We start from the raw sequence: 19286 nt of genomic DNA, 5'->3' as shown, positions 1-19286 counted from the left end.
GCTTCTATTAGTTTTTCCATTCGCCTACAAAGAATTCGTGTTAGTACTTTGTAACCGCGACTTAATTAACGTGACTTGTTAACGTTGTATAATTTTTTTTTCACCAAATGAATTCGTTAAAAATCTGAAATTCTATACGTGCAGACAGTAAAGAGTAATTTTTCCTGCTACTTGACAGAAACCGAGTAAAAAACACTCAAGATGCAGTGGGTCCATGCGGAACATATCCGAAAACAAATTTATTTACAAGCAAACGCGGACGGAAGAATGTGGTTCAAATTGAACAGTATGTGTGCTTTGAAGCAGATTCCGTGGCATGACCTTCGACTTTTTGTTTTGTTTACGGAAACCGAAAGGCGGCTACCCAAACACTTCCACATGAGATATTTCTCGGGTGGGTCGTGAGTAAAACTCCGGCGCTTGTCGAAGTCGGCGAGTCTGCCCTCTTCTTTTTATGGCTGCAGCCACGGGAACTCTCTCGGTCGTCGAGGCGCCGGAGAGACGCGCGACGTCTCGGATAAACGAGTAATTGCGTTGCTCGACTTTTGGCGCTCGCTGCAGTTTGCTGTCGACGGGAGCGGCGCCGCAGTGTCGGACTGCCGGTGGAGGAGGAGGAGAAGGGGGCGGGGGGAAGTAGAGGAGAGGCAGAGGCGCCAAACGCAGGGTGGAGCGCAGCAAGGCGACTCACACACGAGTGCAGCCGTTCCGGCGGCGCCAAACCGCGCCGGCTTCCCAGCCAAGTACGAGGGCCGTCGCGGGCGACGCGACGCCACTGTGGCGCTGCGTGTTAAACTTGGCGGGCCTCATTCCAAGTTGGGCGGTCGGCGTGTCGCCTGGGAGCTCGTTCCACTGCAGAAAGGTGCACGGCCGAGCGAGCGAGTTACGGCCTCTTGTGAACGCTAATAATTTTCACAGCTAACGCACCCTCGCTGCTGGAGAGTAAGTCGAACTGCGAGCAGACGGGAAACTTTTCATTCGTATACATCTACACTACTAGCCATTAAAATTTCTACACCAAGAAGAAATGCAGATGATAAACAGGTATTCGTTGGACAAATATATTATACTACAACTGACATGTAATTACATTTTCACGCAATTTGGGTACATAGATACTGAGAAATCAGTACCCAGAACAACCCCCTCTGGCCTTCACACGCCTGGGCATTGCGTCAAACTGAACTTGGATGGCGTGTACAGGTACAGCTGCCCATGCAGCTTCAACACGATACCGCAGTTCATCAAGAGTAGTGACTGGCGTATTGTGACGAGCCAATTGCTCGGCCACCATTCACCAGACGTTTCCAGTTGGTGAGAGATCTGAAGAATGTGCTGGCCAGGGCAGCAGTTGAACATTTTCTGTATCCAGAAAGGCCCGTGCAGGACCTGCAACTTGCGGTCGTGCATTATCCTACTGAAATGTAGGGTTTCGCAGGGATCGAATGAAGGATAGAGCCACGGGTCGTAACACATCTGAAACGTAACGTCCACTGTTCAAAGTGCCGTCAGTGCGAACAAGAGGTGACCGAGACGTGTAACCAATGGCACCCCATACCATCACGCCGGGTGATACGCTAGTATGGCTATGACGAATACGCGCTTCTAATGTGCGTTCACCGCGGTGTTGCCAAACACTCATGCGACCACCATGACGCTGTAAACAGAACCGGGATTCATCAGAAAAAATGACGTTTTGCCATTCGTGCACCCAGGTTCGTCGTTCAGTACACCATCGCAGGCGCTCCTATCTGTGATGCAGTGTCAAGGGTAACCGCAGCCATGGTCTCCAAGCTGATAGTCCATGCTGCTGTAAAGGTCGTCCAACTGTTCGTGCAGATGGTTGTTGTCTTGAAAACGTCCCCATCTGTTTACTCAGGGATCGAGGCCACTGTCATTTTTAAATTTTTCAAAGGGGACGTTTCATATGCTGGAAAAACTCTTACATTATTTGATTTTCAAACAGCTGAGTAAAACTGAACGTACTCAGACACATCTCCCTTTACTTGTACTGATCATCACTAAACTGACATACAATATTTTTAGCGCAACGCAATCTGACGACTAACAGTAACATGTACCTTTCATGAATCACTTACCTCACAAAAATCTTCGTTACTCGAACTACTGCAATACAGCGAGCTCCACTACTGCGAGCTAAATAAAAGATTCTAACTACTGTAGACACTACTGATAGGCATAGTTAACAAATGAAAGATTTTGATAGAGAACAAACCATGTATTTACCTTAATAATGTTCAAAAGTCATCATACATGTATCTATCAATTCATGACATCCATCTTTACAAATTTCCTTTTTCTGGCAGACACACCTCCACATCGTCCGCTTATAGAAACCTCTCAAAACTCTGCCATCTCTCTCTCTCTCCATATCCACCAATGCTGGCGGCTCACCTCCAACTGCGCAACGCTACGCGCTGTTAACAGCCAACAGCCCAACAATACAATACCGAATATTCCAACAATGCAAACCAGCCACAGACTGCACACAGCACAGTCAGTGATTTCCATGCAGAGCACTACGTGGCATTACCAAATAAAAACCTAAACAGCCTATTTACAAAAGGAATAAAGTGAAATATTTAGTTCCATGGCATTTACTGCCAGGGTCGCCTGAGTAGGTTTAGACGACAACTTTTTATATTTGGTTGGCATCAGGTTGAGGGAGGGGGGGGGGGACGACAATTATTTGGTAATTTACTTCAAGTGTGGTGCTACTGTCTGTTTATTTGGGGCAGAGGTGATTCCCCATCTTTTCTTCTCCTCATATACAAGATGCTAAAAAAGAAAATATTCCATATTTTAAGAGGTGGCAGTATGGACCAAAACTAGACAAAAATATCCAGTAAGCATTGACTTGAAAATGCATAATTTATGAGGTTCGCCGCTGGGTGAAACATACCTCATCCTCTGTAAGATCTGTGCTGTTACGGGCGCCCTGCAAAATACAGTAAACAAATGAGAACGCACTGTTTTAATAATGCGAAACTACCGAGTTTCTAGTGACATCTGATTGTAGTCACGTGCAGCCTATACTTGGAGCCATCGCTAAATGGCTGTTCAGGGTGGTGTCCAAAAATGCTACGGATTAAGATCGGTGGGACGAGCTAGCCAAAATAACTGGACCACACACCTACGAATCCATAGCCCAACAACTGTCTGTGTCAGGTGTTCCAGAACATTTCGGAGCAAATGGGCTGGTGCGCCATCATGCATGCATTTCCAGCCGTTTTTGCAATGGTACTTCCTGTATCAGTTCAGGCAACTCGTTTGGTAGAAATTGAACGTATCAGCATCAGGCAACCTGTTTGGTAGGGTGTGCGCAGGAAAGGGTTGTGCTCTCACTATCCTTTAAACAATCAGTCCACCTACCTGTATAATTTTAATCTGCTCCTTCGCTCTGCGATGGTAAATATTGTTTTAGCCGACAAAAGCAGTGTCGAACAAAAGCTCGAGTTAATAAGTACCACGCAAAGGCCACATAACTACAGTCAGTGGGTAGTAACTGAAAATTAGTTAAACTGTCAGGCGATGGGGATTCTTGCATGACTCGATTGAAAAAAGTCTAAAATTACCTGTGAGTTGGATTATTGTCTTTAAAACAAAATTGCTTTCAAATCCATAATGAATATACCGACGTCAATTATGTAATATTACTGACTATATCAGTTACAAGTTCACACCCGAAAGCAGCCAGAAGATATTTAGTCAGACACGATATTTTAAACGTCCTAAACAGTCACTGACCCACGACTACTTGCGATTTAACGTATTGAGTTGTTCAGTAGGCGTCTTCTGAAGAACTGCTCACCATAATCTTCCGTAATTTGCACGAAACACGCCACGCAGAGATTATGCACGGCATCAAATGTTGACACGCGAAATCTCCTAAAATAAATCACTCACAAAGGTGAAACTTTCAAAAAATAGTGAACACTGTACTCGCTTTTCATGGATTACACGAAAACCGACCAAACGCGCGGATTTTTTCAATTCGGTACAAATTTGATTACCGCAGTTCAACATAGGTGTTTACCAGAAGATGGCTCCCGAGTGTCTATCTCGATTCATAGGTCTAAGGCACAAATCCCTACTCAAAGGCGGGGAAACATTGAATTCCGATTGGCTAGTATGTTAGGCAGCCAATCAGATCACTTCGAGCACTTCTATACTCGAGGTATTTCTAATGTCAGCCAATAAGATTACCACAACTAAATTAGACTATAAATTCCGTAATTACGAAGCTAAATAAAATTTAATGAAAACCAAAATACGATTTCTTTCCGCAAAATAAATTCTTAATACATTCAATAGCGATAGCCCCTTCTGGCTTATTTTTACAAAATCATACGCATACTGGATGTTACCTGTGACTTCTTTGTTTAATCGCCGGCCGGAGTGGCCCTGCGGTTCTAGGCGCTTCAGTCTGAAACCGCGTGACCGCTACGGTCGCAGGTTCAAATCCTGCCTCGGGCATGGATGTGTGTGATGTCCTTAGGTTAGTTAAGTTTAAGAAGTTCTAAGTTCTAGGGGACTGATGACCACAGATGTTAAGACCCATAGTGCTCATAGCCATTTGAACCATTTTTTCTTTGTTTAATCATGTTGGTTCCTCAAAGAATAAAGAAGCATAGCATCGTTCTCTAAAATGAGTCAAAGAGACTCAGCAGCACTGATTACGCTATTGGCGGCTGATAGGAGAAATATCAGAAGAACTAATAACAAAGTACCGAGCGCCTACGCAGAAGAGTTTAGGACTGTATATTCACCCGGAAAGCATCAAAAAACATTCCTTATCCGTCATCTTCTCTATTGCAACCTGACAAGAGTCAAAGTTGTGTTAGCGATAAATTCATGGCTGCAGCTGCATTCGAGATTATTCACAATGTTTTTGGCAATGAGATGAATGGTTGCTACGGCTGAAGGTAAGTATTATAAGGTTCGTAGTGAGGCTCCTACTGATATTGTGTCAGATAACCAAGCCTCTAGAAAAATAATCTGCTGAAGAGCGGAGATCTTCTCGATTTTGATAGGATCATAGTTGAGCCGTGGTAAAAACTGCTGTTTTGGAGAGCGCGCCGGAGCGCGTAGTGTGAAGCAGTCGCCCTCCGTTTCTGGCGGTGGCGCCGCTGTGGCAATCGCAGCTTTGGTGTCTCCCACTGGTGAGAAAGGGGAAAGGTTGCCTGTTCTCGTGAATTGAAGGAGCGCTATGAGCTCGCCAGTGGGTCAGTCTCTCGTCCCCAGTTTGCTAGTCTGTCTCTCGTCCGCATTTCTTAGGCAGTTAGTGTCTGTCTGTCGTTCGGAGTGCTGGTATGTCTGTCGTTCGGATCAACCTTTAAAGCCGGCAAAATGAGAGTGTTTCCACTCCACCAGTAAGAGAACTCAGTGAGTGGTCGACCGGTTGGAACTTATTTCCTGCATCTGAGTCTGCGCCTTAGGCCGCCAGTCTGCTCGAGTTTGCTCAGGCAATGGCCATTGGCGGTTGGATCGACCAGATGGTCGGTCTCGCACTGAGACACCAGACGACATGTCCGTCTTGAGTGTCGGCGCATGTGACTTCGCGGTCGACACGAGAGCAACAAGAGTCAACCCACGACATCAGTCTGGCCGGTGCGAGCTGCGACGCCGTGAGACGGGAAATTGGCGCGTCTTCCTGCGTCCGTTGAAGCGGCTGGCAGCGGACGGTTCGGGAGAGCGTTTTGGGGGTGCTGCGCCAGGTCTTCGCCAGAAATCGCAGTTTATTAGAAGTTAAGTGATTGGTGATATGTTGTTTGATTTACTCTTGTTAAATTCTACTTGTTTTCTTGGTGAGGTCACCAGCCGTTTTGCTTTGGGTCGTGCCACCATTCTTCTCCGTTCGCCCACACGCGGGAAGGTGGTTGTTTATAAATTGGGTGGTCCGTTTTTCCCTTATGGAGTAGGGGCGGGTTAGAGGAACTTGCGGTTCGGGTTGTTCGGTAATCTCCCTATCAATCTACCGTACGTTAGTAGCTACCTCTGTCATGTTTGTTGGATTTAGAGTGTTGACGAGTGTATTGCTCGGAGTGTAACGGCCTAATACCTGAAATGTGTTTTGATCTTGAGAGGCGGTATCTGTGTACTGTAGAGCATCTTAACTATTGTTTGGCCAACCTTGTAGAATTCTATATAAGATTGCATTCCATGGGCTTTTATTTAAATGATCAATTTAGTATATAAAGTTGCCACCCTTTCACCGTAAGACTTTCTTAGAATTTAAAATCAATTTGCACCTTCGGTGGCAAGGTTAATATTTTAATTGTTAGTGTTTTGTATCATTTCCATCCCTCCTACGAGGGCTGCATAGTAGGTGTGCTTGTGTAAATTGTTTAAACTCATAGTTTAAAGTTATCTGGTGTGTTGCAGATTTGCACCAGTGTAGTCGTAACTACGGCCGTGTCAAAAGGGAGCTGCAAGGTTCTGTGCCCGAAAGCTTACACAGTCAAAACTTGTTCGTTTCTGCCTCTGAATAAATTGTAACTTTGATTTTTAGAGGGTGCTTTTTGATTATAATTTTAAATCTATTTCTTTTAAAAAATGCTTTCAGGCACTATTAAAGTGAATAAAATTCCCATTTGTTAAAAGGAGTTTGGTTATGATTTCATCAGATACTCCCTAGCAACTACTTCCACTCTTACATAGTGTTCTTGATGAATCGCTAGTAAAGAAAATAAATACTTAAGAATATCCTTTGAAAATAAATCATAGTTCAATAGTGTTTCCTGATTCCTTTCCAAAACCATCAAATTTTATATGTGGCTAACGAAACAAGATCAGACGAATCTGCCTTGAGAGACACAAAGTCCCACGTTCATTGTCACAGGTAGATCCGACAATTTCTCGGACTAACCAGTGAGAATTTTTCTCCGACTGAATTTGTTTGATCGTCCACTAGCCGAGCAGAGCTCCGGCCTTTAATTGCTCGGAGCATTGCTTTCTCTTCAGGAGATACCAAGGTGAAGTGTTTAGTGTTTTATGTCGACCACGTGCGGAACGCGAAAACGAAACGGCGTGCTGATGCCCCGCGGTGTCAAAGAAAACATTTGTGGAGCCGCTTCCAGTGTTGCGTTCATGAAATCGTTGGAGTCAGGATCGTCAGCCTCAATTACTCAAATGTAGGGTTGTCAGTTCCTTCAGAAAAATCACAAAAGATGTTCCTTCCGTTGGACAAAGACTTCTTCGTAGCTTGTGCTTGCGGCCAAACACAGTATTTCCATAAAAATATCTCACGCACTCAGCATAAAGGAGAATCAAACCTCTCCAGAGACCTTGTCCGCAGTAATTGTGAAGTGGATCGTAACAGTGACGTCTCATTCCCTGTATGTTGTTAAATCGTGATTCCACATGTCCCATTGGAGTATATTTGGAGCCTCTGAAAAAGCATAGTTATCGACAGCACAGCACCCACCACTTTACGCCCTTAAGCCCTTAAGGGATCCAACATTACTATGTTTGCTGCTCTCTTCTACTCACTGCACACGTCTGCCTGGGATCTCCTTATTAGTGATCGCAGCATAAAGTCCTGAACACACTCCTTTGACGTCTCTAGAAATCTGTCTCTAAGGTCAAACGTACCCGGAACTTATGAGCATGCACGGAAAACCTTAGTGACAGCCGAACAGTTTTTTAGATGAAATGGCTTAAAAAAGCGATCTGCCACTGCGTAATCACTAATTATCCCAGTGACAAGGCATTGTACCCATCGGGCTACAGTTTGTACCCAAAATCAATATTAGGATTAAAAACTGAGTCGGAAAGTAAACAGTTTTTTTTTTAAATTATGTCTTCACTGGGTAATTTTTTAACATATTGCAACAAGTGCTAGAAATCTTTTCCCACATCTGTGAGAAATGATACATTACAAACGCAGACATCTGGCATTGTCTCCCTTGTTTTTAAACACATAGATATACTTAGTATTCTTGCCGAAGCTGCAGCCGCACAGTACGATCATCCTGACGCTCTATTTCGGCTGTCCATTTGGCCGCCATCATTAGGTTTAGTATCTACGCACACTGCACGCGGTTGCCTTACATTAAGAGCCGGTGGTCTGTGGACGCTCAACTGGCGCAGATAGCGCGCCAGTTGGGTTCAGAACAGCTGAATATAGTGGCCAGTACGTCATCGCGAGTTCGCTATAAAGCTCCTCAAACCACTATAGCACTGCTATACGCAGAGTTAACTCGGTGGAAGGTGCTTTCGCTATTGGAGAAGACATCGGTAAACGAGGGGATGCTGGTGGTGCACAGTTTTGAACACGTAGTCCGCAGCTGTCGTGGTGCCTCCGATTAGTATAGTCCGATGGAAACCAAAGTCCGTGTCCCTCATAGTATAACACTGTCCCCACCGACCGGCTTCCTTGGCGCGGTGCGCGTTCAAGCAGCCGTTCCCGTGGATGAGGTGCATCCAGGAACTAGTATTGACCTGGCGTAACAAGAAACGTGGTTCATTCGATCAAGAGCCACCCTTCAATTGGTCCCCGGCAGTCTCTGTGATCCCTTGCCGTCTGCCGTCGTAATTGAAGATTCCGTTGGGCCAGCGTGGGAACATGAGGGAGTCACCTGCTGCAGAGCAGTGTGCTCTGAACGGTGTGATCAGTAATACTTGGGCCTCCACCGGCACTGTGCTTTGTCCGTACCGCTGAAATATCGTGTCAACATGATTGTGCGATCGTACTGCAGGACCAGTAAGGATACAGTTAATGCACCGGGAAGGTTTACGCAGCTACGCCTCGGTGTACAGTGTCCACAGCTGATCGAGTACCTGTTGTGTGTTGCAGCGCCCGAGGTGCAGACGACCTCGTCGTGCAGCATCCTGAGCGACATGTTCTCGCTGGGCATGGTCATCTGCTCCATCTTCAACCAGGGCCGGCCGCTCATACAGGCCAACCACAGCGCCTCCACCTATCTCAAGCAGCTGGAAGTGGTGAGTACACCGGCTACAGTAGGTGCCCACTGCTCGTAATTGTGTCGTCCCACACAACACGTATGCGCTAAGGAACGCAGCTGAAACCCAGTTTCGCCGCGAGGGTAGTGCCGGAAACACGCAACGATCTCGTGGAAAAAGTCCCATCCGAGATTGTAATGGCACCTATTAACTTTGTTATTGTTATTATTTCTTTCTTATCTCAGACGTTATGTCTGGTCAGAAGCTGAAAGTGACGCGGACCTTGATCAAGCGTGACTTCCTTTTAACTGTACGGTATATGTTATATTGCATTTAGGAACTTTCGGGTGATTGAACATGTATCAGTAATTACGGATTTCTGTAGTTGTATATATAAGTTTGGCTGTAGCTGTATTGCATTAATGTACTGGTGGATATTGTGTGGTATGACTCCTGTAGTTGATAGTATAATTGGTATAATGTCAACTTTATCCTGATGCCACGTATCCTTGACTTCCTCAGCCAGTTGGATGTATTTTTCAATTTTTTCTCCTGTTTTCTTTTGTATTTTTGTTGTATTGGGTATGTATATTTCGATTAGTTGTGTTAATTTCTTCTTTTTATTGGTGAGTATGATGTCAGGTTTGTTATGTGTTGTTGTTTTATCTGTTATAATGGTTCTGTTCCAGTATAATTTGTATTCATCATTCTCCAGTACATTTTGTGGTCTATACTTGTATGTGGGAACGTATTGTTTTATAAGTTTATGTTCTAAGGCAAGCTGTTGATGTATTATTTTTGCTACATTTTCATGTCTTCTGGGGTATTCTGTATTTGCTAGTATTGTACATCCGCTTGTGATGTGATCTACTGTTTCTATTTGTTGTTTGCAAAGTCTGCATTTATCTGTTGTGGTATTGGGATCTTTAATAATATGCTTGCTGTAATATCTGGTGTTTATTGTTTGATCCTGTATTGCAATCATGAATCCTTCCGTCTCACTGTATATATTGCCTTTTCTTAGCCATGTGTTGGATGCGTCTTGATCGATGTGTGGCTGTGTTAGATGATACGGGTGCTTGCCATGTAGTGTTTTCTTTTTCCAATTTACTTTCTTCGTATCTGTTGATGTTATGTGATCTAAAGAATTGTAGAAGTGGTTATGAAATTGCAGTGGTGTAGCCGATGTATTTATATGCGTGATTGCTTTGTGTATTTTGCTAGTTTCTGCTCGTTCTAGAAAGAATTTTCTTAAATTCTCTACCTGTCCATAATGTAGGTTTTATTATGTTATTATTATTATTATTATTATTATTATTATTATTATTACTCGTATTATTCATGTATGGGCCTAATAGGACTACACGAGGTACAATTAATCAATGTCGGTTTTGATGATCGGACTTCCTTGGTGTCCAAATTTGCTTCATCCTTTCAGAATGAAGTCTCTTTCTTTCATCAGATCACAGTGCTCGAGTCCGCTTTCTAGTTTCACTCTGACCAACTTCACAATGAAATATCTTTTGTCTGAAGGTTTTTCTATCTGTTGCGTCTGCCTGAATTATAATGGTTACTTTAAGATCCTTCTTAATCGCAACGATCCATTTAATTGGCTCAGTTTTGGCCTTACTTCTGTTTTCATAGAATTCTACTATTAATTTTCTCAACCAAGTGGATGTAATTCTTTAATGTTCCCAAAAAATTTAGGTCTCCGTTTTCTCATGTCACCATGTATATTTGTGTATTCTTCTACCTCATTACTTCTCAGCCTATGTCTGAGTTCCTCCATCAGTGATTTTGAGGCCTAATATTTTCCTAATAATCTTTATCTCTTTTGAAGTCCTTCAATAACCATCTTTCTACTTAAAATTAAAGTTTCTGCTCCATAAAGCCATTCACGTTTGATTACAGTGCTGTAATGCCTAAGTTTACTGAATGTAGAAAGCGATTTTCGTCTTGAATATGTTGTGTTAATATGAACGTAGTTGCCATTTTTGACAGCTAACTTCGTTTGCAGCTTTTTCCAGACCGTTTTCTTGTTTGATTTCCCCTACGTATTTAAATTGAGAAACCCTTTTTTATTTTTCCATATTTCGTGTTCAAAAACTTTGGTGCTTGTTTGTTCCATGTCATATATTCAGTTTTTTCGAATGATATTTGTAGTCCTACTTTTTCTGCAACTTCTTTAAGAATTTCTATTTGTTCTGAGCTGTGGTAATATCACTAGTTAAAATTTGCAGATCATCTGCAAAGACGAGGGAATCCACGCTAATATTAGTTCTACATAATTTGATTGATTTATTTATATTTTGACTCGACTTTTGCCCTCGCCATACGTTTCCCAAAACACAGTTAAACACTAATGGGGAGAGTCCATCTCCTTGTCTGACACCGGTCTTTATATCACATGGTTCAGAAATTTCTCCCATGAACTTTAGTGCTAGTGTCAGTTAAGGTTTCCTTAATCACTGTTACACTTTTATTATCTAGCCCTTGCTTTTATCCTTTCTTGTTTTTACGCCAAATGAGTTGGGATTATTATGCCAACGTTCAGTGCCGTTAGAACCGTGCATTCATTTTTATGCCACTTACTGGTGTCATTTTATGTTTAGAATTAATTTACATTAGTAATAAAATGACATATTTGTAATCTATCCCTACTTTATCTCAGTATCTGACTAGCTACCTAATGAAACAGTTACACTGTTGCTAAATCGTGACGTATTCACAGTGCTAAAGCAATCGAATTCTGAAGACAAACCGACACATCGAACAATGGCTGTTAAATGTATATGTAATTTCCTATATCATCATTTCACTCAATATCATCACAGTCTTGAGGTAGTGTAGTGCATACAGGTTAAGACAGAAGCCAGTATTTACCATTAGACACTCCGCCAGACAGTTTTATATTTTTGGATACATACAAATATAAATATTAAAATATTATCTGCCTAACCAGGGGATATTATAATTTCTTTGCTGTAATTGCTACAAATTTCTACTGATACGATTTACGTAGAAAAATAAAGAAGCAAAAATGTTGCAATAATGACATGGAATCGATAAATACAATAAATGCTATTAGACAAATAGACATTCAACAAAAAAGTATAAATGTGTGTAAGACGTGTAGTGTAGTTACGTTACAAGGTGTTTTGCTGTTGTCTTGAATGCGTTAGGTCACATCCCTACGAGAAAAGTTCACAGAAAAGATGTGGCTGACAATGAAATTTTGATGCTATATTGTTGTGACATTGCCTACTAAGCTAAGTCAGTAACTTTATCTGCGGAATTGTTTTTGTCTGGCACGTATAAGTAGTTCTGTTTTCTGTTATATGGTGAAACTGGCAATCTGGAATACAACGCCGCCCTGAAACACATTACCTGAACTGTTTATCGAAAACCGAGATCCATCCAAAGACGGATGTTCCTTCACTGGACTGTCGTGGTTAATGGAGTGTGAACAATCATATGTCACACGCTGTAGCCTAACTGTTGTCTCAAACAAACAAAGTATATTAATTATTAATTACAGCCGATTCTCTGGCAAGTCCAAATGAAAACGCATGTGACTATAATTAAGGTGCCGACAACAGCTAACTTTTCCAAGTGCAACGGAGATTCGCGTGTCTCAGAAAGAACTGATTAGTTAGTACAACAAGAAGAATAACTGGAAATAAGAGGAACAAAGATTATGAACTCTTTTACATGATTCCGCGCAATGCACATGTTTACGTAGATTATATAATTTGAAACAACTGTGAATATTACAGAAATTCAAAAACTCTGGCCTCTGAGCACAAGAGAACGTTTCTAAGAGCATTTCATAAAGCTGATCTGCAGCGTATGCTGACTGCGCTGCTATATTGCCATCAGTCCGCTGTACGAGAGCTTACCGAAAAAATTTTGAAAAATCAGGTAATACGTACTAATACTAGTGGCGAAATGTGACGAAATATACAGACATTTGCGAGCGGCGGTGGAATTAAAAAGGGCATGGAATCATTGTGTGCCTGTCGCAAGCCATGAGTTTGTATGAGCATGTGGTTGGGGAAAAAAGAGCAAAGTCATTCATTTTACAAAATATGCACAGGGCTCCATTTTCAGTGTCGAAATTCAAACAGAGCACGAATGAAATACATTGCTTTCTACGATGCGCCAATATAGGAACATGAAAGAATCGAACTGACTTTTACCGGATTTTGGGAGTCAGTATCTATCATGATCATGGATGGCGTTAGCTTGATGGATATTCCGATCCACCTGAAACTCAAATTGATCCACACAGAAACTAAGCACTGTTTTCTATGGGAAGGATAAACATTTGCAAGAGAGTTAGTGTGCCTAAACGCGACAAGAAAACAGACTCTTTCTACGTGAATGCAACCGATTATATTTGCAATGCGTTGCTTTATCAGTAACATGTAGCAATCCCAACAGTTTTGTGGCAGCATGATGTGGAACAGCAACCTGCGACCACGTGGCTCAACAGAGCCAGTATCGTAAAAAAAGTGTGTAAATCTCATGAGCAGCTGGGGCAACCTCCAGACTGGCCTCACGGCTCAGACCAAGCCAAGTTCGGCCCTCAGATTGGCCATCGCTAACCAAAGAGAATCCCACAAGATATATCACGCCTCCCGCCAGGTCACCACATAGGACCGTGTGGATACAGGACAGCGCCATGTTAATCTATCAACGAAACGAGTCAAAGTAAAACCTGAGGTATTTCAGGGCATATCACAAGACACATTGAGAGAGTATGGTCCATTTTACTAGCAGAATTTAATTATGAAAAATCTTGAGCAATATCGTCCATTCTAACCACAACTACGTGTCCTCCCTACCGCCAATTCATTTTTACTGCTGTTGTAATTACGTGTACGTCTCTACTTCCAGTCCGGTCCCTGATACGTGATTTGGTTATCCTGTCCCTTCTAGTTTCTCCAGCATACTTCTTTCCATTGCTCAGTGAAAAAACTCAGTATTTAAATGTCCATTCTAGACACATTATAGCATTAGACAAGTAACTATGGAAACACTGTTTACTTGCTTGAAAGTATTCCATCCTGTTTTATACCATGTTTATTTACTTTGCTCCCCAAGTAATCATTGACTTCAATCACCTTAAAAGCAAAAACCTATAAGCCACTGTAGCATCTTTATTATTATTTTAAATTTTCTTTTCGATCTACTGAATACACACTATTTTTATCTAATTGTAACTGATCATCAGGCTAGTGTACAATCATTTGTCTTTGTTCTACCATTACGTTTACGTGAGATAAAGCAAATAGAACAATGTTTGAGTAATATTCCATCGTCATTTATTCCTTCTTTCCAGCTCACAGTCTTGCAAAAACAGTTTTCCCTGTAGAGCTTACCTTTACCTCAGTATGTTTATGTATATCGTGCATTAAATTCAGTACTGGAATTTATCCTTACAGTGAGAACTTGGGTTTGTTGTAAGGGTTCACCTTCGTGCCTTATGCGTTTTGAATAATACTCAATACGCAGTTTTGTGTCCACTCACTGCTTTGTAATAGCGCAATACATAGAGGTGCTGGTACAGTTGATTTGCGGCTATATTGATATACGTATTTACTTACCAAAAATATTTTTTTTTACGTTTCGCTCGAGTACTTCCAGGCCTGTGTCCCACCACGCATACAATTGCTGCTCCGGAGTATGTAATTTCTGGAACTACTTTTAATTTCCTATAATACGCCGGTTTTTCAGGATGTTTTCCAAGTTCCTGTTTCGTCACATATTTCATATGAACTGGCGTGTTCCTTCATTTTTTCGTTTTATAGTATATTTACATTTGGCTATAAATCCATACTGTCAGTTTATTAGTTTGATGAATCAATGATGTTTCTATTTACACGCCACACATTAATGTTGAACGTGAATATTTTTATTACGTAATTATGTTTTGTGTTTAATTATAAGTTGACAAATTTTGCTGTCTCCCGTTGTGACAGATTTGTCATATCCTGTGTGCTTGACTTTAGTTCTATTCATGATATTCTACAATGGATTCCGATTTTTCTGGCTTCGTTTGGTTACAGTACAAGCCTGATCGTAAGGCTAGTGTACAATCATTAGTCTTTGTTCTACCATTAAGTTTGTGTGAGATAAAGCAAATAGAACAATGTTTGAGTAATATTCCATCGTCATTTATTCATTCTTATTTTTCCCAGTCTAAGGATCTGAAAATGAGGAAAACCGTATACGATGGTACAGAACGTACTTCTTTACTTTTTTGTTTTCTTTTTTGTTTAGCACTATGGGACTCTACTTCGGAGGTGATGATTCCCCTAGAACTTTGAATTACTTAAACCTAAGTAACCTAAAGACATCGCACACATCCACGCCCGAGGCAGGATTCGAACCTGTGATCGTCGCGGTCGTGCGGTTCCAGACTGTACATCTACATCTACATCTACATGACTACTCTGCAATTCACATTTAAGTGCTTGGCAGAGGGTTCATCGAACCACAATCATACTATCTCTCTACTATTCCACTCCCGAACAGCGAGCGGGAAAAACGAACACCTAAACCTTTCTGTTCGAGCTCTGATTTCTCTTATTTTATTTTGATGATCATTCCTACCTATGTAGGTTGGGCTCAACAAAATATTTTCGCATTCGGAAGAGAAAGTTGGTGACTGAAATTTCGTAAAAAGGTCTCGCCGCGACGAAAAACGTCTATGCTGTAATGACTTCCATCCCAACTCGTGTATCATATCTGCCACACTCTCTCCCCTATAACGCGAAAATACAAAACGAGCTGCCCTTCTTTGCACCCTCTCGATGTCCTCCGTCAATCCCACCTGGTAAGGATCCCACACCGCGCAGCAATATTCTAACAGAGGACGAACGAGTGTAGTGTAAGCTGTCTCTTTAGTGGACTTGTTGCATCTTCTAAGTGTCCTGCCAATGAAACGCAACCTTTGGCTCGCCTTCCCGACAATATTATCTATGTGGTCCTTCCAACTGAAGTTGTTTGTAATTTTAACACCCAGGTACTTAGTTGAATTGACAGCCTTGAGAATTGTACTATTTATCGAGTAATCGAATTCCAACGGATTTCTTTTGGAACTCATGTGGATCATCTCACACTTTTCGTTATTTAGCGTCAACTGCCACCTGACACACCATACAGCAATCTTTTCTAAATCGCTTTGCAGCTGATACTGGTCTTCGGATGACCTTACTAGACGGTAAATTACAGCATCATCTGCGAACAAGCTAAGAGAACTGCTCAGATTGTCACCCAGGTCATTTATATAGATCAGGAACAGTAGAGGTCCCAGGACGCTTCCCTGGGGAACACCTGATATCACTTCAGTTTTACTCGATGATTTGCCGTCTATTACTACGAACTGCGACCTTCCTGACAGGAAATCACGAATCCAGTCGCCTAGAACCGCTGGGCCACTCCAAACGTACTTCGAACAGACGAAGAAACAATAGTAAAACGTGGCTTTTCGTTGAGACTCGATGGTAAACGATCTATTGGGAGACCGAGGTAACGTTGGCTAGGTAGCCTCCACATAGATAATGGAAAGTAGACTGTGGTGGCGTGTGTGGGTCCCTAGCTGACATCCAAATTAAGACCACAGTAAAACTCTGATACGTACCACATTCATGAGGATGCACATCACTTATACGCAAGGAAATATGCTGAATCAATTTGGCCGCAATGCAACCCGTCTTCAACAAGCTCAACTTCACACAAATTTAGTTAAGAGATCGATTATTGTTTCCCCTCAGAAATAATGATGAGTTGGAATTCAGGGAAATAGTGTGGATCAACAGAGAAAATTGTAACTGGAAGTATTACAATGAGATTTATTGACTCAAAGACAAACATTAACATTAAGTGTAATCGCAAATAACGTCTCAATGATCGATCGCTTTGCCACCCCACTGCTAATGAAGGGAATGTGATGGTAAGTGAATCTGCTGTGAAGACAAAGCTTCTGGCTTGCGGGTGTGAAATCGACTGACCGATTCCCTCTGACCGGAGCAGCGTATATTCCCACAAACAGCAAATTCCGGCGAAGAGGCGACAGCTGCGATTCGTGGCCGGGTGCGTTGCGATGAGACTGACGGCGTCCTAGGTAGAGGGCTCCAAACTCTACCGTGAAACTCTATTTGTCCGGCTGACCTCTTGCATTTATCGTGAATATTTCGCCCACCACGAAGTCCCAAGCGACTGGAGAAAAGCGTAGGTGACGTCAGTATATAAGAAGGGTAAAAGAACGGACCCACAAAATTACAGGCCAATATCCCTAACTACTGTTTGCTGCTGAATCCTTGAACATACTCTCAATTCGAATGTAATAAACTTTCTTGAGACTGAGAAGATTATGCCCACGAATCAGCATGGTGTTAGAAAGCATCGCTTGTGCGAAACTTGCCCTTTTCTCACATGATATACTGAGAACTACGGATGAGAGACAATAAGCAAATTCCATATTTCTAGATTTCCGGAAAGCATTTGACACCATGCCACATTGCAGGCTGTTAATGAGGGTACGAGCAGATGGAAAAAGTTTTCAGATATGAGAGTGACTATAAGACTGCTTAAATAATAGAAACCAGTATGTTGCCCTCGACTACGATTGATCATCAGAGACAAGTGCATCGTCAGGAGTGCCCCAGGGAACTGTGACAGGACCGCTGTTGTTCTCTCTATACATAAATGATTTGGCGGACAGGGTGGGCTGCAGTCTGCGGTTGTCTGCTGATGATGCCGTGGTGTGTCGAATTTGAGTGACTGTACGAATATACAAGACAACTTAGACAAAACTTCCAGTTGGCGTGTCTACTGGCATCTACCCCTAAATGTGGAAAAATGTAAGTTAATACTAATGAATCGGAAGAACAAACCTGTAATGTTTGGATACAGTATAACTACTGTCCTGCTTGGCACAATTAAGTCGTTCAAACATCTGGGCGTAACGTTGCAAAGCGATACGAGATGGTATGAGCATGTGGTAGGGAAGGTAAGTCATCGACGATTATCGGGAGAATTTTAGGAAAGGGTGGTTCACGTGTAAAGGAGATCGCATATAGGACGCTGTTGCGACGTATTCTTGAATAGCGTTCGACTGGTTGGGATCCGTATCAGGTCGGTCTGAAGGAAGACATCGAAGCAATTCAGAGACGGGCTGCTAGATTTGTTACCGGTAGCTTTGAACAGGGACATTTCGGGAAACTGAAATGGGAATCACTGGAGGACAGGCGGCGTTCTTTTCGAGAACAGCTGCCAACATAACTAACGTAAAAGTAAATATACTCGGAGTAGTGAAGCAAGTCAAATCACGTAATAAAAGCAAGTCTTCTGGTCCAGACTATGTACCAATTAGGCTCCTTTCGGAGTATGCTGACGCATTAGCTCCATACTTAACAGTCACATACAACCATTCGCTCGACGAAAGACTGGAAAGCTGGACAGGTCACACCAATATTCAAGAAAGGTACTAGGAGTAATCCACTAAATTACAGGCCCATATCGTTAAGATCGATATTCAGCAGGATTTTAGAACATATATTGTGTTCGAACATTATGAATTACCTCGAAGGAAACGGTCTATTGACACACAGTCAACATGGGTTCAGAAAATATAGATCCTGTGAAACACAACTAGCTCTTTATTCACATGAAGTGCTGAGTGCTATTGACAAGGGAGTTAAGATTGATTCGCTATTCCTGGATATCCGGAAGGCTTTTGACACACACAAGCGGCTCGTAGTAAAATTGCGTGCTTATGGAATATCGTCTGCTATTGACAAGTGACTTCAGATCGATTCCGTATTCCTGGATTTCCGGAAAGCTTTTGACACACAGAAGCGGCTCGTAGTAAAATTGCGTGCTTATGGACTATCGTCTCAGTTATGTGGCAGGATTTGCGATTTCCTGTCAGACAGGTCATAGACGAAAGTCATCAAGTAAAACAGAAGTGATTTCAGGCGTTCCCCAAAGTAGTGTTGTAGGCCCTTTGCTGTTCCTTATCTATGTAAACGACTTGGGAGACAATCTGAGCAGCCGTCTTCGGTTCTTTGCAGATGACGCTGTCGTTTGTCGACTAAAAAAGTCATCAGAAGATCAAAACAAACTGCAAAACGATTTAGAAAAAATATCTGAATGGTGCGAAAAGTGGCAGTTGACCCTAAATAATGAAAACTGTGAGGTCACCCACATGAGTGCTAAAAGGTCTCGTTAAACTTCGGTTACGCGATAAATCAGTCTAATATAAAAGCCGTAAATTCAACTAAATATCTAGGTATTGCAATTACGAACAACTTAAATTGGAAAGAACACATTGAAAATGTTGTGGGGTAGGCAAA

General features: G+C 42.2%; 1 protein-coding gene across 1 annotated transcript in view; it reads left to right on the top strand.

Moving 5' to 3' along the window:
* LOC126267614 (SCY1-like protein 2) overlaps positions 1-19286 on the top strand; it is a 966784-nt gene that overhangs the window by 601690 nt on the left and 345808 nt on the right. The window contains exon 7 of the mRNA XM_049972914.1: positions 8816-8961. Coding sequence (XP_049828871.1) covers positions 8816-8961 — 146 coding nt within the window. The remainder of the gene's footprint in view (positions 1-8815; positions 8962-19286) is intronic.

Source organism: Schistocerca gregaria, chromosome 4 (assembly GCF_023897955.1).
Source record: "Schistocerca gregaria isolate iqSchGreg1 chromosome 4, iqSchGreg1.2, whole genome shotgun sequence".
Lineage (NCBI taxonomy): Eukaryota > Metazoa > Arthropoda > Insecta > Orthoptera > Acrididae > Schistocerca > Schistocerca gregaria.
The sequence above is the reverse complement of the archived record's forward strand: the minus strand, read 5'-3'. Positions and strand labels throughout refer to the sequence as shown.